Below are 22,132 nucleotides of genomic sequence, written 5' to 3'. Positions count from 1 at the left end.
GATAACATAAACATCATACAGGACAGGTACAGATCAGACAAGGACAACCTCGAACACCATCACAGAACAGGTACCAACAACATCAGACAAAGCAGCAACAACATCATAGAACAGGTAACCACAACATCGGACAATGCAGCAACAATGCATAACCAGGTTGCCCCTGGCAAGAGTCCACTGCAGACAGTACGCCAGAGCACAAACAACCCGTGTCACAGTGACAAACAGAGAAGCAAACATGGGAGAGCAAACATTCACAGGCAGTTCACAGAAGACACCGCAGCCAGCACACAGCCCCAAGCAACCAGCCTGCACAGGAGGCAGCATGCAGCCAGTACACGAGAGGGCATGCAGCCAGCCTACACGGACACAACTGTCACAGTGAACCACACTGTGACAAGGGGTTTAAGAATCCTAGATAAGAAACCACAGAGGAAGATTTTGCAGAAGTGTAGGCAGGAGGTTATGCTTTAAATTTTTTGTTGACTTGAGGTTGCGAAAGGAGCAGGTTCAAGAAATGTTTTAGAAGTAGAGGTAGCTAGAGGTGGTAAGGGCTTAGATGTGCAGCATAAAAGACATGGTAGACATGCGAGACTGTGGATAGTCTGGAGCCTTTAATTAAAAGTGATCTAGTAGGTAGGTTCAGTGAGATGGGGGGGAAGATGATAGTCAGAGGTTCTAAATGTTTGGTTGGTGAAGTATGAGGAGATCCAGGAGAACCAAGCCTCTGATGACAAAGGACGAGAGAGTTTGTAGCAGAAGGGAGGGGTTTACCGTGTTGAAGGTAGAGGACAGGTCTAGAAGGGTTTTCCAAAAATTACTAGACATGTCATACAAGTCAGTGGCTGCTGAACCCCTGGAACTGAACCAGAAATCTTTTGTATCATCCGACATTTATAGTACTGCTGTCCTCTCATAGGGCAGGGAGGTCTATGGACTTTCTTATATACCAAGAACTAGCCAAGACTGCAACCTTTGCACCCCATATATTTATATTGTGTTGTGTCTTATTTTCTATCATTTATCTTAGGAGAGGGATTGTTGGTCTCTGCTGGTCAGAAGTGGTTCCAGCATCGTCGTCTGCTAACTCCAGCCTTTCATTATGATGTCCTAAAGCCGTATGTGTCTGTAATGTCTGACTGCACCAAGATCATGTTGGTAATAATTTTTTTCAATAAATATCACATAACAACAAATTTAGGTTTTATTATCTGGATAATTACTATGAATAAGCTGAAGACATTGATAGTTTGCGGAACCTGCCCAAAGCTACAATCTTGACTGTTGCTCAACCTCTTTAACTCTTTTGGGTTTATTGGAAAGACTAGGACTTTATGGCTGACCAAGTCCTTGGTACAGTTTTCTAATGTTTAGCCCTGGATACAGAGGGCAGGAGCTCAGTAATAACCATAAATGATCAAAGCTGACAACCTTATAGAAAACAATGTCTTCCTCTTCCAGGACAAATGGGAGCAAGTGGTGCCAGATAAGAACCCTCTAGAGCTTTTCCATTATGTCAGCCTCATGACCCTGGACACCATCATGAAATGTGCCTTCAACTACCAGAGCAATGTACAGACAGACAGGTAATTGGGGCAATAGTGATATGAAATTGTGGCCACCAGGATAGTTTTAGCTATACAAGTTAGGATCTGTTCACACTGCACGATGCACAATTGGTGCACGAGTCAAGAAAAGATCCGGGAATATACTGTACGTCAATCGTGTCTACAGTCCTCCACTCAATGTCCTTTTGACCTCTGTTTTTAACTGTATAGAAAATAACTGTCAATCATGCTTTTCTATGTAGAGGCATCCGACTAAAAATATTTCCCGCCTGATATGTTATTTTTTAACATGAGTCTATGGGTGACACATGGCACCGTATGTCTATACAATGGAATATGTTGGAGCCCTCCACTGGAGCTACACTCCTTACGTCTTATGGAAACAGAGCCTTTTAATCCATGACTTGTGGACAATTAGTTTCATGTACTGTAGACTGGTTAAAGTCGTTTATGGAAGACCCTAGGCCTTTTTCACACGAGCGTGTCCGGATAAGGCCTGGATGCGTCCCGGTGCATTGCAGCAAACCCGCGCGAGTAGGTACGCAATTGCAGTCAGTTTTGAGTGCAATTGGGTTCCGATGTTCAGTTTTTATCGTGCGGGTGCAATGTGTTTTGCACGTGCGTGATAAAAAACAGACTGTGGTACCCAGACCCGAACTTCTTTACAGAAGTTCAGGTTTGGGGTAGTTGTAGTGTAGATTGTATTATTTCCCCTTATAACATGGTTATAAGGGAAAATAGCATTCTGAATACAGAATACATAGTATAATAGCGCTGGAGGGGTTAAAAAATAAGAATTTAACTAACCTTAATCCACTTGTTCGCGCAGCCGGCATTTCTTCTGTCTTTTTCTGTGAGGAATAGGACCTTTGATGACGTCACTACGCTCATCACCATGGGGATGGATCATGTGACGGACCATGTGATGAACGTAGTGACGTCATCAAAGGTCCTATTCCTCACAAAAGAAGACAGAAGAGATGCCGGCTGCGCGAACAAGTGGATTAAGGTGAGTTAAATTATTTAATTTTTTTTTTTTAACCCCTCCAGCGCTATTGTACTATGCATTCTGTATTCAGAATGCTATTATTTTCCCTTATAACCATGTTATAAGGGAAAATAATAATGATCGGGTCCCCTTCCCGATCGTCTTCTAGCAACCGTGCGTGAAAATCGCACCGCATCTGCACTTGCTTGCGGATGCTTGCGATTTTCACGCAACCCCATTAATTTCTATGTGCCTGCGTTACGTGAAAAACGCACAAAGAGAAGCTTGCTGCGATTTTCAGGCAACGCACAAGTGATGCGTGAAAATCACCGCTCATGTGCACAGCCCCATAGAAATGAATGGGTCCGGATTTAGTGCGGGTGCAATGCGTTCACCTCACGCGGAAAACTCGCCCGTGTGAAAGGGGCCTTAGGGTTCAGTAACACATTCAGCCTTTTTTATGCTGGTTTTTGTGGCCAAAACCAGGGGTGTTTTGAAAACAGAGGAGAAGTAGTACCTGTCCTTTCTATGTTCTCTCCTTTCGTGATCCACTCTTGATTTTTGGCTCCAAAAACTGCATTAAAGAACAAGCTTTTTTATTATTTATTTTATTTTTTTTATTTTATTTTTTTATATGGAGACCCTTCACATCATATAAATGTACGCCATAGATTGCACACTAGAACACCATATTTTGCACATGTTTTCTGCCAAGACAGAGATTAAGATTACTGTGTCTGATACTGTTTTGGGGGTTCTTTAAAGGGGAATTCTGGGATTTCATACTGATGGCCTATCCTCAGGATAGGTCATCAGTATGAGTGTGGCACCCCCGCCGATAAGCTGTTTGAGGTAGCTGCGGCGCTCGTCAGTTTCAGCGAGGTCTTTGGCCTCTTCACCCTTACAGAGCACAGCGTTGTTCATTGGTCCATCTTATAGCCGCTGTGCTTGTTATCACAGCTCAGGGCCTATGCACTTGAATGACACTCACCTGCACCTAGGCCACGTGACCAATGAACATGACATTACTGGTTGGGATGAGTTAAGCGAGTTTCGGATTCTAGATCCGAAGTTGCTTTGCTCAAAAATTTGGTTTAATAACTTCAGTTCCGAGCTACTAATCCGAACCCAAGCAGAGTTCGGAACAAGTTTCAAAATGGTTTTCCAGTTTAAAAATCCAATACCAAAGTTATTCACTGAAGTCTCGCGATGCTTCGGGCATAACTGACTTCGCCTCATCCGACTCTACACATTTTAATGCTGTATGGAGACGGATCTCCGTACACCCAACATTTGTGGACAAGAATAGGCATTTCTATAATAGGCCGCCCGTACCGTTGCGTAAATTGCAGAAATCACACGGTGGCATTCGTGTTTTGTGGTCCGCGTTTGTGTGCATGAGCCCTTAACCACAGGTTGTGTCTGGGGCTGCAGCTCAGTGGTCTTCAAATGACTGGATAAAAAGCACGGCTATATTTTGCTGTGGTTGAATTGGTACCATCTTTTTGTCTTGCCAGTGAAAATGCCTACATCAAAGCCGTGTACGAGCTCTCGCACCTGGTAGATCACAGGTTTCGTCACTTCATGTATCATAATGACCTCATCTACAACCTGAGCCCATATGGATTTCGCTTCCGGAGAGCACTAAAAGTAGCACATGAACATACAGGTAGGTTTATACACACATATTATAATGTATCCAAATCTATCCAGAATACAGAACATCACTATTAGGGTCCATTCAGACGTCCGTTGAATGGTCCGGATCCGTTCCACAATTATTCGGAATGGGTGCGGACCCATTCATTTTCAATGGGGCCAGAAAGGATGCGCACAGCGGCTCCGCAAAAAAATTGAGCATGTTCTATTCTTGTCCACAGCTGGGGAGAAGAATAGGAATTCTCTATATAGTGCTGGCGATGTGCGGTGTCCATGTTTTGCGGACCGCAAAACACTATGGACGTCTGAATGGACCCTTAGGGCTTGTTAACACGAGCGTGCTGTGTTTTGCAGTCCGCAAATTGCAGATCCGTAAAGCACGGATGCCGCCCATGTGCCTTCCGGAATTTGCGGAACGGAATGGACGGCCCATTATAGAAATGCCTATTCTTGTCTAATAGGACATGATCTGTAATTTTTGCAGGGCCACGGAACGGAGCAACGGATGCGGATAGCACACTGAGTGCTGTCTGCATCTTTTGCAGCCCCATTGAAGTGAATAAGTCCGCACCCGAGCCGCAAAAAATGCGTCTCGGATGGAGAACCGAACCACGGTCTTGTGAATGAGCCCTTACCTGAACTTTCAATTACTTGTGTAGCTATTTTATGTTTTTTATGCTTTGATAGGCACTACCAAAATTTTCTCCAGATAATGATTTTATAGACATCTTGTTTAAATTTCCCCTCTAAGAAGTTTCACAGAAACCATAATGGTTGACATAAAGCTCTACCTTTCGTTTCCATCCATTGAATTAGTGCAAACTAAAGTTTCCCTGTGGGTTGTCTTGCAGATAAAGTCATTAAACAGCGGAAAACGTTGCTTAACAGCGAGAAACAATTGGACAAAATCAGTCAAAGGAGACATTTGGATTTTCTTGACGTCCTTCTGTGTGCGAAGGTAGGGACTGGGGGTTATCAAAGGCAGTTTTCTGGCATACAAGAATCACACATTTTTGCATAAGCGGCAATTTGTGCATAAATTTGCAGCCTTTGCTGCTACTGATGCTTCTTTTCCAAAAAGTGTTGAGGGGTAAAACATTGGAAAATTGGGTAAATGTATAGCTAAAATCTATGCCAGCTCATATCGTCAAATATATGTCTTAATGGAATCTTCTGGGTTTTAATATTGATGACCTATCCTCAGGATAGGTCATCGATATCTGATCGGTGAGGATCCAACACCCGACACCCCGTTGATCAGCTGTTTGAAGAAGCAATGGTACTCCAGTGAATGCCATGGCCTTCTTGCACCGTATCAAGCACAGTGCCGTCTATTGCATAGCGGCTGTGCTTGGTATTGCAGCTCAGGACCATTTACTTGACTGGGACTGAGCTGCGACTAGGTTGTATGACCAATGAACGTGACGTCACAGGCCTAGGAAGAGGCTACAGCGCTCACATAGCATTTGAGATTCTTCAAACAGCTGATTGTTGAGGGTGCCTGGTGTAGGACCTCCACAGATGAGATATTAATAACCTATCCAGATTATAGACTATCAATAAAAAAAATACCCAGAAAACCCCTTTAATAACTTCGGTACATCTTACTCCAATGGATTTTTGACCAAGGGTCTTTTTAGATAGACCCATGCAGAGTCATAAGAAAGGCCAATCAACCATAGAACAAGTACAGAGTGGGCCATTTATATGGATACACCTTAATAAAATGGGAATGGTTGGTGATATTCACGTCTTGTTTGTGGCACATTAGTATATGTGAGGGGGGAAACCTTTCAAGATGGGTGGTGACCATGGTGGCCATTTTGAAGTCGGCCATTTTGAATCCAACTTTTGTTTTTTCAATAGGAAGAGGGTCATGTGACACATCAAACTTATTTGGGAATTTCACAAGAAAAACAATGGTGTGCTTGGTTTATTCTTTCATGAGTTATTTACAAGTTTCTGACCACTTATAAAATGTGTTCAATGTGCTGCCCATTGTGTTGGATTGTTAATGCAACCCTCTTCTCCTGTGCATATGCTGTGAAGATACGAGATGTGCAGCACCTGAAACTACGGATACTGGAAGCCTGTGCTAGCATTTCTCCTGCGGTGTTGCTATCAGTGTGTGAAGAGTGGGAGAAGAGGGTTGCATTGACAATCCAACACAATGGGCAGCACATTAAACACATTTTATAAGTGGTCAGAAACTTGTAAATAACTCATGAAAGAATAAAGTTATGTTAAAACCAAGCACACCATTGTTTTTCTTGTGAAATTCCCAATAAGTTTGATGTGTCACATGACCCTTTTCCTATTGAAAAAACAAAAGTTGGATTCAAAATGGCCGACTTCAAAATGGCCGCCATGGTCACCACCCATCTTGAAAAGTTTCCCCCCTCACATATACTAATGTGCCACAAACAGGAAGTTAATATCACCAACCATTCCCATTTTATTAAGGTGTATCCATATAAATGGCCCACCCTGTAGATCTGTGCTAATTTAAAGAAACTTCAGACCAGCCAATGGAAATTGCAAGGGCGACAAACGATCGTTCGTCACTCTAAAAACGATTGGGAACAAGTGTCTTTATGAATGCACATCTGCTCAATTATTGACCCATGTAAAAGGGCCTTAAAGGGGTGAGCTGGTTATAACCAGTTATTCCCTATCAGATTGGTGAGAGTCCTACTGCTGGGACCCCCAGTAATCATAAGACCAGCGGCCCTGTACTCTGTGGAGCGAACCCCCCCCCCCCCTCCCTCTAAAATGGACATGGTCAGTTCCATTCATTTCTATGGTGCTGGAGATAACCGAGCCCCCATTTTGTAGTATGGACTGTCCTAATTCAATACTGTACTGGATTATATGTCTTTTCAGGATGAGAATGGTCATGGTCTCTCGGATAAGGACCTGCGGGCAGAGGTGGACACCTTCATGTTTGAGGGACATGATACAACGGCCAGTGGGATCTCATGGATATTATATGCCTTGGCAAAACACCCTGAGCACCAGGAGAGGTGTCGAGAAGAGATCAAAGAGGTCCTAGGAGAACGGGACACAGTGGAGTGGTGGGACTCAAGTGTTACTAGCTCATAGATAGTAATTGGTTTCAATGAATTTGTGAGTAAGTTTGGCTGTGATACTCTCTAGGACAGTTCTTAAAGAGGACCTATCGCCACTCCTGACATGTCTGTTTTGAGCTCTTTTCAGTTCTCTCAAGGGCTATCCGAGAAACTGAAGGACGCTTTGGCGTTTCGTAAATATCCTGAGTCATTTGAGGCGGCTATGTCCCTTGCTGTACGTCTTGATAGACGCCTGAGGGGAAGATCTAATGTTCCTCAGTCTCCTCTCAGGACGTAATATTATATAAGGTGGCGGCCTCTTCTGACACTTTGGGGGGAGAGACCGTTAAGTTAATGCCCAGTGATGAACCTATGCAATTGGGGGGAGCTATCCCTGGACCTGGGGATAAGAACTTTAGGCGTCAGAGGGGGCTCTGCTTTTTCTGTGGAAAAAGTAGAAATTTTATTAACGTATGTCCTTATGTTCAGCGTCAAGGTGAAAACAAAAAAAAGTGTTTAATCCTCATCTCACACCGGGTGGTGTGGGTGGGGAATCTGAGAATTTACTTTTGTCATTTACTGGTAGTACCCGATTTTACCGGTCTGCTGAGGTGGCGCTAGACTCCAAAACTGTGGTAATGGAGGTGTTTATTGACAGTGGGGCAGGGGTTAACCTAGTTGATGGTCAGTTTGTTCGTATGCGTGGTTTGACAGCAAGTGCATTAGACAAAAATATTTTGGTGTTTGCAATTGATTCCGCTCCACTCACTCAAAAAATGACATCTGTTTAAAAGTGGGTGATTTTCATTTAGAATTAATCTCGTGTTGTGCTGGAGGATCTGCCTGCTCAGTTGGTGCTAGGTTTACCATGGTTAGGCAATCATAATCCTACCATCGATTGGCAAGCGAGACAGATTATTGATGGGAGTGATTATTGCTTAGACAACTGTCTTAGCACATCTCTTCTGCTGTAACCACTAAAGTTGTACCTTCATTTATTTCTGATTTTGCTGATGTATTCTCTGAAAGTGGAGACCAGGAGTTACCGTGGAGTTATCTGGAGTATGTACATGAGCTTGGGGAAAACATAAGCCTTCAGTACATTCTTGCGTCCCATCCAGGATAGGAAAGGGATGTCATATTTTCATAGTAACCCCTTCACACTTTCCATTAGGGGAGCATAATTAACCGTGTAAAGTTCCTGCAGGTCACTGGGGATTTTTATTCCGAGGTACGACAGGGGTCCTAGTGGAAAAGGTGAAATGGTGCTCAGACGTGTGGTTTCCTCCTTAGAAAGCGTAATATTTAACAATTACGACTTTGTGGGGTAACTTTAATTAGGCTTCAGAGTGAGGAGGCGTGTCTCTCAGTAATCCAATCTGATTGGCTGGCAAGGAGCTGCTGACTACAGCAAGTGTGTATGTGAAGCGAGGGAAAGCAGTTTTGGCCTCAGAGAACTGGCAGAGGAGCCATCTTGAGAAGGTCCTCTTATGGTAAATGTTTAAACAGCCGTAACAAAGGGAAAAACTCAGGGAAAACAGTGGTATGTGAAGAAACTAAAGACTGCTTTATGCATAATGCTGCTGCAGCAGTAACATGCTAAAACTGATTTCTTCATGAAAACATGACTGTTACACTTTAACCCCTTAAAGACCCTGCCATTTTTCACCTTAAGGACCAGTCCATTTTTAGCAAATCTGACACGTGTCACTTTATGTAGTGATAACTTTAAAACGCTTTTACTTATCCAGGCCATTCTGAGATTTTCTCATCACATACTGTACTTCATGACAGTGGTAAATTTAAGTCAAAATATTTCTTTTTTATTTATAAAAAAAATACCAAATTTCCCCAAAATTTTGAAAAATTAGCAATTTTCAAAATTTCAATTTCTCTGCTTTTAAAACAGAGAGTGATACCTCCTAAAATAGTTATTACTTTACATTTCCCATATGTCTACTTCATGTTTGGATCATTTTGTAAATTACATTTTCTTTTTCTTGGGACGTTGGAAGGCTTAGAAGTTTAGAAGCAAATCTTGAAATTTTTCAGAAAATTTTCAAAAAACACTTTTTAAGGACCAGTTCAGGTCTGAACTCACTTTGTGAGGCTTACATAATAGAAACCACCCATAAATGTCCCCATTTAGAAACTACGCCCCTTAAGGTATTCAAAAATGATTTGACAAACTTTAACCCTTTAGGTGTTCCGCAAGAATTAACGGAAAATGTAGATGAAATTTCAGAATTTCACTTTTTTGGCAGATTTTCCATTTTAATCCATTTTTTCCACTAACAAAGCAAGGGTTAACAGCCAAACAAAACTCTATTTATTGCCCTGATTCTTTAGTTTACAGAAACACCCCATATGTGGCCTTAAACTTCTGTATGGGCACACAGCAAGGCGCAGATGGAAAGGAACACCATATGTTTTTTGGAAGGCAGATTTCACTGGCATAATTTTAAGTTGCCATGTAACATTTGAAGACCCCCTGATGCACCCCTAGAGTAGAAACTCTAACAAAAGACCCAATTTGATAAACTTTGGGATAAGGTGGCAGTTTTTTGGGCAATATTTTAGGGTACATATGATTTTTGGTTGCTCTATATTACACTTTTTGTGAGGCAAGGTAACAAAAAATAGCTGTTTTGGCACTGCTTTAATGTTTTGTTATTTACAATGTTCATCTGACAGGTTAGATTATGTGGTATTGTTATAGAGCAGGTTGTTACGGACGCGACAATACCAAATATGACTAAAAAAGATTTTTTAGTGTCTCCATTATCTGAAAGCCATAGTTGTTTTTTTTTTCGTTTTTTTTTGTTTAGTTTTTTTGGGCGACTGTCTTATGTAGGGGCTCATTTTTTGTGGGATGAGATGATGGTTTGATTGGCACTATTTTGGGATGCATATGACTTTTTGATTGTTTGGTATTACACTTTTTGTGATGTAAATGGCTTTTTTGACAGTTTTTATTTCATTTTTTTGACAGTGTTCACCTGAGGGGTTAAGTCATGTGATATTTTTATATAGCAGGTCATTATGGACGTGGAAATTCCTAATATGTCTACTTTTATTTAATTTAGGGCTGGATCTCACAGGCTGTCACGGAAGGCAGCCACGATGCCTAAGTAAGGCATCCGGCTGCCTTCCCTGCCATCAGGTCCCTGTCACAGCAGCGCAGGGACCTGATGGCAGTTACATCGCACATGCCGGGTCAGCGCTGACTGCGGCACATCTAGGGTTATTGTGCCGGCATCTGTGTGTTCACTGATGCTGGTGCATGCAGCAGGGGTCCGGCTATCAGTGACTGCTGGACCCCTGCTGCTGATCAGGCGGACGCAGCTTCTGCAACTGCCCGATTAGCGCGTTGTACATGTTTTATTTTTTTCAGCAGTGAGGTCATCATCTTAGTTCCCTTGTTCCCATGGGCATATATTGTGTTGGAAGTAGAGCAAATGTTTCGCCACTCTCTGTGATATGAGTTTCTTTAACTTCAGTCTAAGATTCGCCAGATCTGCCTTTGCCGTAGCGCTAGCAGATTTTTTTTGTGTATTCTTTCCATGGCTGCAATTTGTGCTAATATGGAGTCAATAGCTTTTTGTTGATCCCTCTTCACTTTAGTGCCTAGTGCAATAAAGGTTCCCCTCACAAATGCCTTGTGCGCCTCCCATACAATCGGGTACTTACAGTCAGGTGGGACGTTGAGGGAGAAGTAGGAAGATATAAAATCTTTGATCTGCTCGCAGTGCCGGGGGTTATGTAGAAGTGATTCATTCAGTCTCCAATTCCAATTTCTGCAGGGTAGGGAGGTCAGCGTGAGAGATGACACACAGGGGGCATGGTCCAAAATCGTAATAGATCCTATCTTGGACATACTGTAGAACAGTAGGAGAGAAGTAGAGATTCAAATATGATCGTCGCTAAAAGGATGCATGAGGGTTAGAATAGAGCGTGTAATCTTTAGTGATAGGATTGAGATGTTGCCAAATATCAATGAGGTTCAGTTCTTGCAGTTTCTTGTGAAGTTTACTCAGATGGCTCTGTGAGATATGGGACTCGCCCAACGAGGAGTCGGTAGGTGGGTTGATTACTGGATTAAGATCCGTTGCTATCACAACTGGGCCTTCTGCAAACCCTTTCAAGGTGTACAGAGCTTTTAGAAGCCAGATAACCATGCGTTGGGGGCATATAGATTGGCAAAAGTAATTTTCTTAGAAGCTATTTCCCCTTTTAAAAGTAGCAATCTGCCCTCCGCATCTGCCAACTGCTGATGCAGTACAAAAGGTACTGTGTGGTGGAATCCAATGGAGGAGGAAGGATGGCAGGAAGGATGGCAGCTATGGAACCATTGTCTAAATGGGTGTAAGGGTAACTTCGGGATTCTCCCTTGCTTGAAATGGGTCTCCTGCAGGAAGATTATTTGGGACTTAAGCTTACGTAAGGTAAGTGCAAGTTGACCCCTCTTATTAGGGGAATTCAGTCACTTCACATTAAAAGTGGTAAGCAATATATCAGCCATCTGTGTCCTAGGTGAGATGCTCTCCCGGCGCGTTGCTGTCAGTTTCAAAGATATGTGCCAGTACAGGTGCTGGGCTTAGGGATGGGCCAGAGGGTCAGCAGAACCCAGTCCCGAGGGAGGTAGGTAAGATGGACAAAAAGGAAGGAATAGGGTGGGCAGGTATAAGGTAACACTCTAACCAAACTATACAGAAATCAAGAGTTCCTAGATATACTGTAGCCGGTACAAGACAATACCAAATCTCTGCCTCCAGGAACTACGTACAGGCTCTAGGCCCAAAGACCCTGAAATGGTCAATGCTAATACAAGCAAACGTCTGATTAATGTTGGGGGAAGAGTTGTAATCGGGGGTAAAGTACTTTAAACAACGTCTTAGCCCTATACCCAAACACCTCCTGTGGCAGGCGCAGCACTATGAAGTGCCTTTTGCACTGTGGCATAAGAAGAATTTTGATATCTCTGACTTTTAGTCGAACCAGACTGTCTATTACTCTGTAATTTCTCTAGTGCTGTTCTATGGAAACAGTAGGTTTAAAGAGCACACCAAATGCTTCAAATAACTTATTTATTAGCTTCAACTTTTCTTCATATATATATAACACTGCCGCAACTGCAGCAGATAGTCCATGTACATAACACGTGTTGAAAAGATATCACAAAATGGCGGTATGCATAAGATGGTGGTTCAACTGTTCAATCTGGATATATTTCTCTCTTGAGTATCTGTACTCTCACTTTAAGTTATTTAAGCACTTTATGATCTCTGAGGTATATCTGAGGTGAACCAATAGTTCACTTGTTCTACTTGGTTTGCAGTTTGCTCTATACAGTTGCTTATGATTTAGTATGAGCAGTTCGCATTTGTATGCAATTTGTTTGGATTGTATGAGTGTATGGCTCAGTAGTTCGTTTGTATGGTTCAACTGTAAGTAAACATACATATAACCAGTTCAGTATACAGTTCCAATCACTATATTAACTTTGCTCCATGGGTCCTGGCGAGGGAGAGCGGGCAGTTGGGTAGTGAGAGGATCACTGGCAGCCAGGAAGGAACTTCAATCGGTGGCAAATCCAGCACTGGCCATGCTTTCTCTAGGTCCTCTGGAGTGTGAATGACTATGCGTCTGCTCCCTTTAAGGATGGAAAGGCCAAAAGGATAGAGCCAGGTATATGGAATCTTTGCAGGTCGGAGAGCCTCCTATAGCGGTCTCAGGAGGCGCCTTTTGGCTAGTGTAGACGGAGCTATGTCCTGATAAATCACCAGTTCTGCCCCCTTGTATGTAATTTGTTTTCTTTCTCTGGCCGCAGTCAGAATACGCGCTGTGCACATAGGACAATAGGCCACAAACCACATCCCGTGACCTCTCCGAGGATTTTGGCACTGGTCTCAGTGTCCAGTAAATATGTTCAGTTATAATTGACTGAGCTGTCTCCTGGCCCACCAGGTCTGCGAACACTTCCATCACCACCTTGTGTAAGGCGTCCGCGGCTCAGGTTTCTGTCTTCTGCTCCGGTTCTCCTGGTCTTCAATCAGAGTTAAAGCCCTGTTGATTTCCTGAGGTGTCCAGAGAGTCAGCACCTCTCTCTCCCGTATTTGACCATGATGGGTCTGGTCACTTGCTTTTTTGGGGGTCTATAGTGCTTGGGTACAGAGGAGCTGATGCCTCACGCTTCCATCTTCTCCAGCGACCAGGCTCTACACACCATTCATACATTTCTAAGGCTACTTTCAGACTTGCATTGTTGTTAATTCCGGCATTGAGATCCGGCAGGGGATGTCAATACCGGCATTAAACGGATCCGTTTTGATTTTGCACATCAGGAGGCATCCATTCCATTAGGGGGTGGTTGTGTCCGGTCAAATGCTGACGGAACGGAAGACATTCTGATGCATCCTAAATGGATCTCTTTCCATTCAGAATGCATGAGGACTAAACGGAAACGTTTTTTTCTGGTATTGAGATACTGTGCCTGCCTGCAGTATATTCCTAGCAGCTGGTGACAGTATAATACATTAGCATTACAAATGTATTAGAGAAGCGATCAAAAGATTGCCTTTTAAAGTCCCCTTGTGGGACTAGCAAATGGTTAAAAAAAAAAAAATTCTATGTTAAAAAAATACACCTTTTTCCATGGAAAAAAAGCTTTTTAATGGGATAAAATTCAAAAATGCCCCCAGCCACATATTTGGTATAGCTGCATCTGAAAAGAACGATCAAAAAGTGTTATGTACCCCAAAATGATGCCAACGAAAACTACAAAAATCAAGCCCTCACTCAGTTCTGTAGAAAGAAAAAGAAAAAAGTCGTGTGCAACGGGTGCGATCGTGACGCCACTTGGTAGCAGCGCCCCAATCACAGCGTCTGGGGCATCCCTTGCCCCTTAGGTGGTTTCTACGAACTATGTCCCTCTTGTAGAGCAAGTATACGTAATGCCAGTTGCAGTTAAGCAACGAGGACATGGAGTCCCATTTGTAGATGGTAATGTTGGTACCCAGTGTAGGAAGGCCAAAGTGGTGTTAAATAGGCCACAATATCCCTGGAGATGTTTTGTAGGCCTTTGTCACGGTGCTCCTACCTGAATACGGGTGGATTTCAGACGTGGTTGTCCGAAGCAGTGCAAAAGGTGTTGATAACTTGGATGGGGTATAACAAAGTTGAGTCCGGACTTGGTAAACAGTTGCTTTACTTTGCATAAACGGTAATCCATACAGTTTCCAGACTTTATCTTGGTTTCCAATAGGTTTCAGCAGGCAAATACTCTCTCTGCAAACAAACTCCTGTCTGCTGTATCCTTAGTTTAGCTCTCTCAGCTCAGCTATGTTAGCAATAGTAGTCTGTCTCTTTCTGTAGGTAATCCTAGGAATTTCTTGTCCTGGTTTCGAGTACCTCAAGCTCTAGCTTTAGCGTGGATGAAGGCAATGCAAGCCCAGGAGGGAACATGCAACCAAAATGCACTTTAGAGGCAGGGCCTCTGGGTCTAGCAGAGCAGGCAGTGCTCTGCTAGCCAACATACAACCTTTCCCCAGGATGGGGTAGGCTAGACTGACTCGCTAACACTAAACTCCTCCTCTCTCTGAGAGAGGGATAGAGACTGGAAGGAAAAGTTCCAGATTCTGCTAGTGCTCTGCCAAGTGTTTGCTTCCACCTGCTGGCGGACCAGGCACATTACTTGAACTATAACAGTTACAGGGAATAAATGTGCACATTATTCTGGAATGACATGAAATACATTAGATGACAGGTATTAGCACATAGGAGACAGTAGCAATGTGCCAAAAGGAGTGGTAATGGAACTCCGGGTCATTACACATGGGTATTTTTTTTTTTTTAAGTGGTATTTATTGTGCAAAAGTAGTAAAACGTTATATATCTTTGCTGTAATCGTACTGACCCAGAGAATAAAGTTATCATGTTATTTATGCCCAATGAATGTTGCAACATTTAGAATGTGAAAACCCAATGGCACTATTGCTGTTTTTCCCATCCACCCCAGAAAGAGTTAAAGGGGTTGTCTCACTTCAGTAAGTTGCATTTATCACGTAGAGAGTGTTAATACAAGGCACTTAGAATTGTATTATTATGATCAATATTGCATCCTTTGCTGGCTGGATTCATTTTTCTATCACATTATACACTGCTTGTTTTCATGGTTACAGACCACCCTACAATCCATCAGTGGTGGTCGTGCTTGCACAATATAGGAAAAAGCACCAGCCTATGTGCGCTCCCATGGTCCGGCCACCAGAGAGGCTGATGCTTTTTACTATAATGTGCAAGCACAACCACCACTGATGGATTGCAGGGTGGTCATAACCATGGAAACAACCCGTGTATAATGTGATGGAAAAATGAATCCAGCCAGCAATGGAGGCAATATGGATAACAACAATACATTAGTAAGTGGCTTGTATTAACGTTCTCTACATGATAAACGCAACTTACTGAAGTGAGAGGACCCCTTTAAGTTAATCAATAAGTTTTTTGTGTACCACAAAATCGTCCTATTAAGAAACGACAACTTGACCCGCAAAAAAAAAACAAGCCCTCAGATGGTTACATCAATGGAAAAATAAAAAGATATCGCTCTTGGAATGCGAAGATGAAAAAATGTATGCTTGATCATCCAAGTGCATGCAGAGGGGAAGGGGTTAAGGTTACAGCTTGATTGTTGCTATTCATAATGTCTCAATAGGGAAGACCTGGGAAAGATCCCCTATACCACCATGTGCATTAAAGAGAGCCTGCGGGTTTATCCACCAGTTCCTGGAGTTGCACGGAAACTCAGCAAACCGATCACGTTCTGTGATGGACGGAGTCTTCCTGAAGGTCAGTGTTTTTCTTTTCTTAAAGTATGATTTCAGCGCAAATAATTTCGTTAAATTTTTTCAAGTTGAATGGGTCTCGATCCGTCCCGGCCGCCGCACGGATGTTGCCCGTGCATTGGGGACCGCAAATTGCGGTCCCCAATGCACTGAACGGCCGTGTGCATAAGGCCTTACAGTGTTTTCATTTTTTGATCGTCGCTTTTCAACTTTTTTATTTATCCATCTATGTAGCCATATGAGGGCATGTTTTCTGATTTGGTTTTTAATGGTGCAATTTTGGGGTATACAATACTTAATTATTCATTTTTATTAACTCTTTCTGGGACATGGGAAAAAACACTAATACTGTCACTGAGTTCTTACACTATCATTTTTGCAGAGGTAATTTTTTGGCATAATTAACCTGGTTCATTTATTCTCTGGGTCCGTACGATTTATAGCAATCCCAAATACATATAGTAAATAGAGTTTTACTACTTTTGCACAATAAAAACCCCTTTTAAAAAAAAAAATGTTTTTTGCATCGCTGCATCCCAAGGCACATGGGGCACATTTATTAAGACTGACATTTTAGACGCCGGTCTTAATATCCCCTATAGCTGGCGGTGGATCTGCCAAAGGTATGAAGAGGTGCCGGCCTCTCCATAACTTGGATGCATCCATCCATCTTACATTTAGGGTCCATTCACACGTCCGCAACGTGCGGATCCGCAAAACACGGACAGCGGCAATGTGCATGTTGCGGACCACACATTGTCGGCACTAATAGAATATGCCTATTTTTGTCCGTGGCGGACAAGAATAGGACATGTTCTATTTTTTTCGGGAACGGAATTGCAGACCCGGAAGTGGGGGTCTGCAATTCCGTGTCCGGGCAGCACATCGTGCTGCCCCATAGAAATGAATGGGTCCGCAATTCCGTTCCGCAAAATGGGAACGAAATTGCGGACGTGTGAATGGACCATTTAGATAGGTGTAGAAAATGATGAATGAGATGGGCCTCCTGCCCTGTTCCTTTCCCACTTATTTTAGACCTGCCGTGACCAGGGAGAAGTCACAGATTGCAGCACAACTAGCTGTTGCGTCGCAATCCGCGCCTGAAATACGCCTAACATAGGCGTATTTCAGCTTAATAAATGACCCCCATAATTTTTCTTTCTACAGAGCTGACTGAGGGCTTGATTTTTGCAGGGTGACTTGTAGTTTTAATTGGTATCATTTTGGGGTACATAAGACTTTTTATCACTTTTTTAATTTTGTTTTTATTGATGATGATTAGAGGAGTTTTCTGAAAGTTTTTTACTGATGACCTATCCTTTGGATAGGTCCTCAGTATCTGATCGGTGAAGATCTAACACCCGGGATCCCTGCCAATCAGCTGTTTGAGAAGGCGCTGGTGCTTACAGTAGCGCCGCAGCCTTCTCCAGCTTTATGCAAAAACAGCATGCCCGTGGTTTTTTTTTGTTGTTTTTTTGTTGTTTTTTTTCATTACGGCGTCCATTGTTTAGAGAGGGTTGTTACAGACGTGACGATGCCAAATACGTGGCATTTTCAATGGCAAAAGGTGTATGTTTTAAAATAAAACTAACTTTCTTAACACTTATTAGCCCTACAAGGGAACTTTGACATGTGATCCACTGATCGCTTTTACTTATGCAGTACAGTGTATTATACTGTCAGTACGATACTGACAGTGATGGGCACAATCGGGCTGCGCCTCTGGCATAGCCTGATGAGCAATCACTGAGGGGCTTCAATAGGGCCCTGGCTGTCATAAGAAGACATCGGCACCCTGCAATCTATATTCAAGCATGCCCATTAAAGTATGCCCTTAGTCAACATCATTCTGCAATCTGGTTTTTCAAACTTTCTTATAGATAAAATAAAATTTACTTTATTCTGAACTGTCCACTTACAGAGCTTACTGACCTTTACTACAAAGGCGTAAGGCAGATACTCCATCCAGCCTAACTCTTCCGAACCACCAAAACTTACATAGCATAGCGCCCAAAAAATGTTAATTTGATTAAATGGGTTAAATGCTGTAATCAGTAATAGACTAATGAAAGACTAATGGACAGTCACACAATAGGTGCTAAGAATATCCAATTGTTTTTTTTGTTTTGTTTTGTTTTTTGTTGCAGTACCACATAAGACCACTAGGTGTCATATTCAGTACATTTATTTTTTGGAATCTCTGCAGTATTCACGGTGTTATGTGCCGGGTCCCATAAGGACAACAGGACTGTTTTATATATGATTCTTTTCTTTACATGAAAATCAATTTATATTTTTGTCTTATTTCTGGCAGGAGCGAGGATTATCCTGAGCATTTACTGCATAAACAGATCGCCATATTTCTGGAAAGACCCAGAGGTAATGAAAAGTCTGATCATCACTGAACAATGAATGAGTCATTATTAAAGGTGGTCATACATCATTAAAGGGAGCCTGTCACGTAAAGTCCGTTTAAGAACTGCCAGCAATATCCATCAGAAAGTTGTAAAAGCATTATAACCAATTTTTTATATAATCTTTGTGTTTATTCCATATTCAGGAAAAGTCCCCTCAAGTGCCCACCTAGGCGGGCTTTCTTTTTCAAAGTGCCCAAGCAGCCCCCTTTTTCCGCAGTCTGCTCCTCCGCTAACCTCTCAGGGCTTCTTCCCCTGCATTGCAACGTCAGGGGAGAGGGGACGAAGCTTTGAGAGGTTGGGGAGGAGCAGACAGCCGAAAAGGGTGGCAGATTGGGCTCTTTGAAAAACTGGATATTGGTCTTAGTTATATTAGTGAGATTTATGTGACAGGCTCCCTTTAAAGGCTTATTTATAGCTATAGGTTTATATTACGCGCCCTTATATTACAGGTACAGCTACCTGTGGGCAGAGTCCTCTATATTGAGCTTCTAGCTGTATATACAGGCAGCTTTTGTTAGTAAAGTAAATCCTCATCAATATGATATACAGTACAGACCAAACGTTTGGACACACCTTCTCATTCAAAGAGTTTTCTTTTTTTTTCATGACTATGAAAATTGTAGATTCACACTGAAGGCATCAAAACTATGAATTAACACATGTGGAATTATATACATAACAAAAAAGTGTGAAACAACTGAAAATATGTCATATTCTAGGTTCTTCAAAGTAGCCACCTTTTGCTTTGATTACTGCTTCGCACACTCTTGGCATTCTCTTGATGAGCTTCAAGAGGTAGTCACCTGAAATGGTCTTCCAACAGTCTTGAAGGAGTTCCCAGAGATGCTTAGCACTTGTTGGCCCTTTTGCCTTCACTCTGCGGTCCAGCTCACCCCAAACCATCTCGATTGGGTTTAGGTCCGGTGACTGTGGAGGCCAGGTCATCTGGCGCAGAACCCCATCGCTCTCCTTCATGGTCAAATAGCCCTTACACAGCCTGGAGGTGTGTTTGGGGTCATTGTCCTGTTTGAAAAATAAATGATGGTCCAACTAAACGCAAACCGGATGGAATAGCATGCTGCTGCAAGATGCTGTGGTAGCCATGCTGGTTCAGTATGCCTTCTATTTTGAATAAATCCCCAACAGTGTCACCAGCAAAGCACCCCCACACCATCACACCTCCTCCTCCATGCTTCACGGTGGGAACCAGGCATGTAGAGTCCATCCGTTCACCTTTTCTGCGTCGCACAAAGACACAGTGGTTGGAACCAAAGATCTCAAATTTGGACTCATCAGACCAAAGCACAGATTTCCACTGGTCTAATGTCCATTCCTTGTGTTCTTTAGCCCAAACAAGTCTCTTCTGCTTGTTGCCTGTCCTTAGCAGTGGTTTCCTAGCAGATATTCTACCATGAAGGCCTGATTCACACAGTCTCCTCTTAACAGTTGTCCTAGAGATGTGTCTGCTGCTAGAACTCTGGGTGGCATTGACCTGGTCTCTAATCTGAGCTGCTGTTAACCTGCGATTTCTGAGGCTGGTGACTCGGATGAACTTATCCTCCGCAGCAGAGGTGACTCTTGGTCTTACTTTCCTGGGGCGGTCCGCATGTGAGACAGTTTCTTTGTAGCGCTTGATGGTTTTTGTGACTGCACTTGGGGACACTTTCAAAGTTTTCCCAATTTTTCGGACTGACTGACCTTCATTTCTTAAAGTAATGATGGCCACTCGTTTTTCTTTACTTAGCTGCTTTTTTCTTGCCATAATACAAATTCTAACAGTCTATTCAGTAGGACTATCAGCTGTGTATCCACCTGACTTCTCCACAAGGCAACTGATGGTCCCAACCCCATGTATAAGGCAAGAAATCCCACTTATTAAACCTGACAGGGCACACCTGTGAAGTGAAAACCATTTCAGGTGACTACCTCTTGAAGCTCATCAAGAGAATGCCAAGAGTGTGCAAAGCAGTAATCAAAGCAAAAGGTGGCTACTTTGAAGAATCTAGAATATGACATATTTTCAGTTGTTTCACACTTTTTTGTTATGTATATATTTCCACATGTGTTAATTCATAGTTTTGATGCCTTCAGTGTGAATCTACAATTTTCATAGTCATGAAAATAAAAAAACTCTTTGAATGAGAAGGTGTGTCCAAACTTTTGGTCTGTACTGTGTATATTCTACCATCTATATATATATAGTATATATGAATTGTCCAAACCTCCATTGTCTTTCACTAGTTTTTTATGATTTAGGTGTTTGACCCACTGCGGTTTTCTGTGGAGAATTCAGCAGGCAGACACCCCCATGCCTTTCTTCCCTTCGCAGCTGGTTTTAGGTAGGACAATGATTTGCACTGGCTCTTCCAGAATATTAAGCGTGAATTAGTAAAAACCTTTTACTCCAGAAACCCACGATTCTGCCTTTCTTTAAAATGTTTATTTTAATCCTATGTTTTAATCCCATGTCACCTTCTGACGTTGCAAAGCATCACTTTGCTCTTAAGGCAATTAGCAAGTAATTTTGCAGTCATTTGCTATTTATCTTTATTGGGTTGAATTCACACAGGGCAGATTTATTGCAAAAAAAATATATAATTATGTAACTGTCCCATTTCATCTGAATGAGGTTGGCAGAAATCCATGGGCTTGGTGCAGAACAACCCCATTCAGATCTACATGGAAACATAACGTAAAAAGGATACACCAGAAAAAACGGATACTTTTGTGCTCTACCAAGACAAGCTAGCTTTTGGCCAGATTTTTACTTTAAGTCAAATGTGCAATAATGAAAATGTAAAATTGTAGTAAATCTGCTCAGATAAGAAACTAGATTATTTTTCTGTTACAGAAATTGCATTGGACAGAACTTTGCAATGAATGAGATGAAGGTGGCCGTGGCTCTAATATTACAGAGATTTCAATTGATTCTAGACCCCGAAAATGAACCCCAGAAAGTTTGTCAGATAGTTCTGAGATCTATGAATGGAATTCATCTGAATCTGAAGAAGATTGAGAATGGGACACTCAAAGCTGAGAGCATGTAGGACTCCTCGTCCAGAAGCTGGAAGGAGTGATCGGGGCCAGGTAGCAAAATGAAATCCTGACCCGTTCTTTAGGGCAATCACCTTCAACTGGCTGTCAGGGCATGCTAGGAATTGTAGTCTTGCAACAGCTGGAGAGCCACACCTAATGAGGATGATAAACTTCCATGTAGGCATGCCTTTACATTTTTATGCAGCAATGAAAGATAGTGATTAGCTATATTCACATCTCCTACTCACAGAATACCACCCAAATCTAAAACGTAGCCTTTATTTAAATTACTAAAATTACCCCACAATTGATATAAACAAAATAATAATCAGTATTCCACAATACGGGATGGGACAATATCATAGGCAGGGTAGTGGTGGTCAAATGGGAGCCTTTCCCTGAATCTCACTCTATACTATATAGCCCTACCTATAGAACGGAATAGCCGCCCGATAGTGGCGATCCCGTATTCAGGAACCTCCTAATAGCCCTTGGGTGGCCCTGAAGACGGATTATAGAGGCAGACCAAGATAAGGTGCCATAGAACGGG

At 42.5% G+C, this 22,132-nt stretch overlaps 1 protein-coding gene across 1 annotated transcript in view; it reads left to right on the top strand.

Annotated features, from left to right (window-relative positions):
• LOC122943526 (cytochrome P450 4A4-like) overlaps window positions 1-21,854 on the top strand; it is a 45,372-nt gene extending 23,518 nt beyond the window's left edge. The window contains exons 4-12 of the mRNA XM_044301330.1: window positions 1,031-1,158; window positions 1,462-1,586; window positions 4,074-4,225; window positions 5,067-5,173; window positions 7,099-7,289; window positions 16,000-16,133; window positions 18,444-18,508; window positions 20,803-20,885; window positions 21,398-21,854. Coding sequence (XP_044157265.1) covers window positions 1,031-1,158; window positions 1,462-1,586; window positions 4,074-4,225; window positions 5,067-5,173; window positions 7,099-7,289; window positions 16,000-16,133; window positions 18,444-18,508; window positions 20,803-20,885; window positions 21,398-21,593 — 1,181 coding nt within the window. The 3' untranslated portion in view covers window positions 21,594-21,854. The remainder of the gene's footprint in view (window positions 1-1,030; window positions 1,159-1,461; window positions 1,587-4,073; window positions 4,226-5,066; window positions 5,174-7,098; window positions 7,290-15,999; window positions 16,134-18,443; window positions 18,509-20,802; window positions 20,886-21,397) is intronic.
• Window positions 21,855-22,132: the final 278 nt, after the last annotated feature.

This window comes from Bufo gargarizans, chromosome 7, assembly GCF_014858855.1.
Source record: "Bufo gargarizans isolate SCDJY-AF-19 chromosome 7, ASM1485885v1, whole genome shotgun sequence".
In the NCBI taxonomy this organism is placed as follows: domain Eukaryota; kingdom Metazoa; phylum Chordata; class Amphibia; order Anura; family Bufonidae; genus Bufo; species Bufo gargarizans.
The sequence above is the reverse complement of the archived record's forward strand: the minus strand, read 5'-3'. Positions and strand labels throughout refer to the sequence as shown.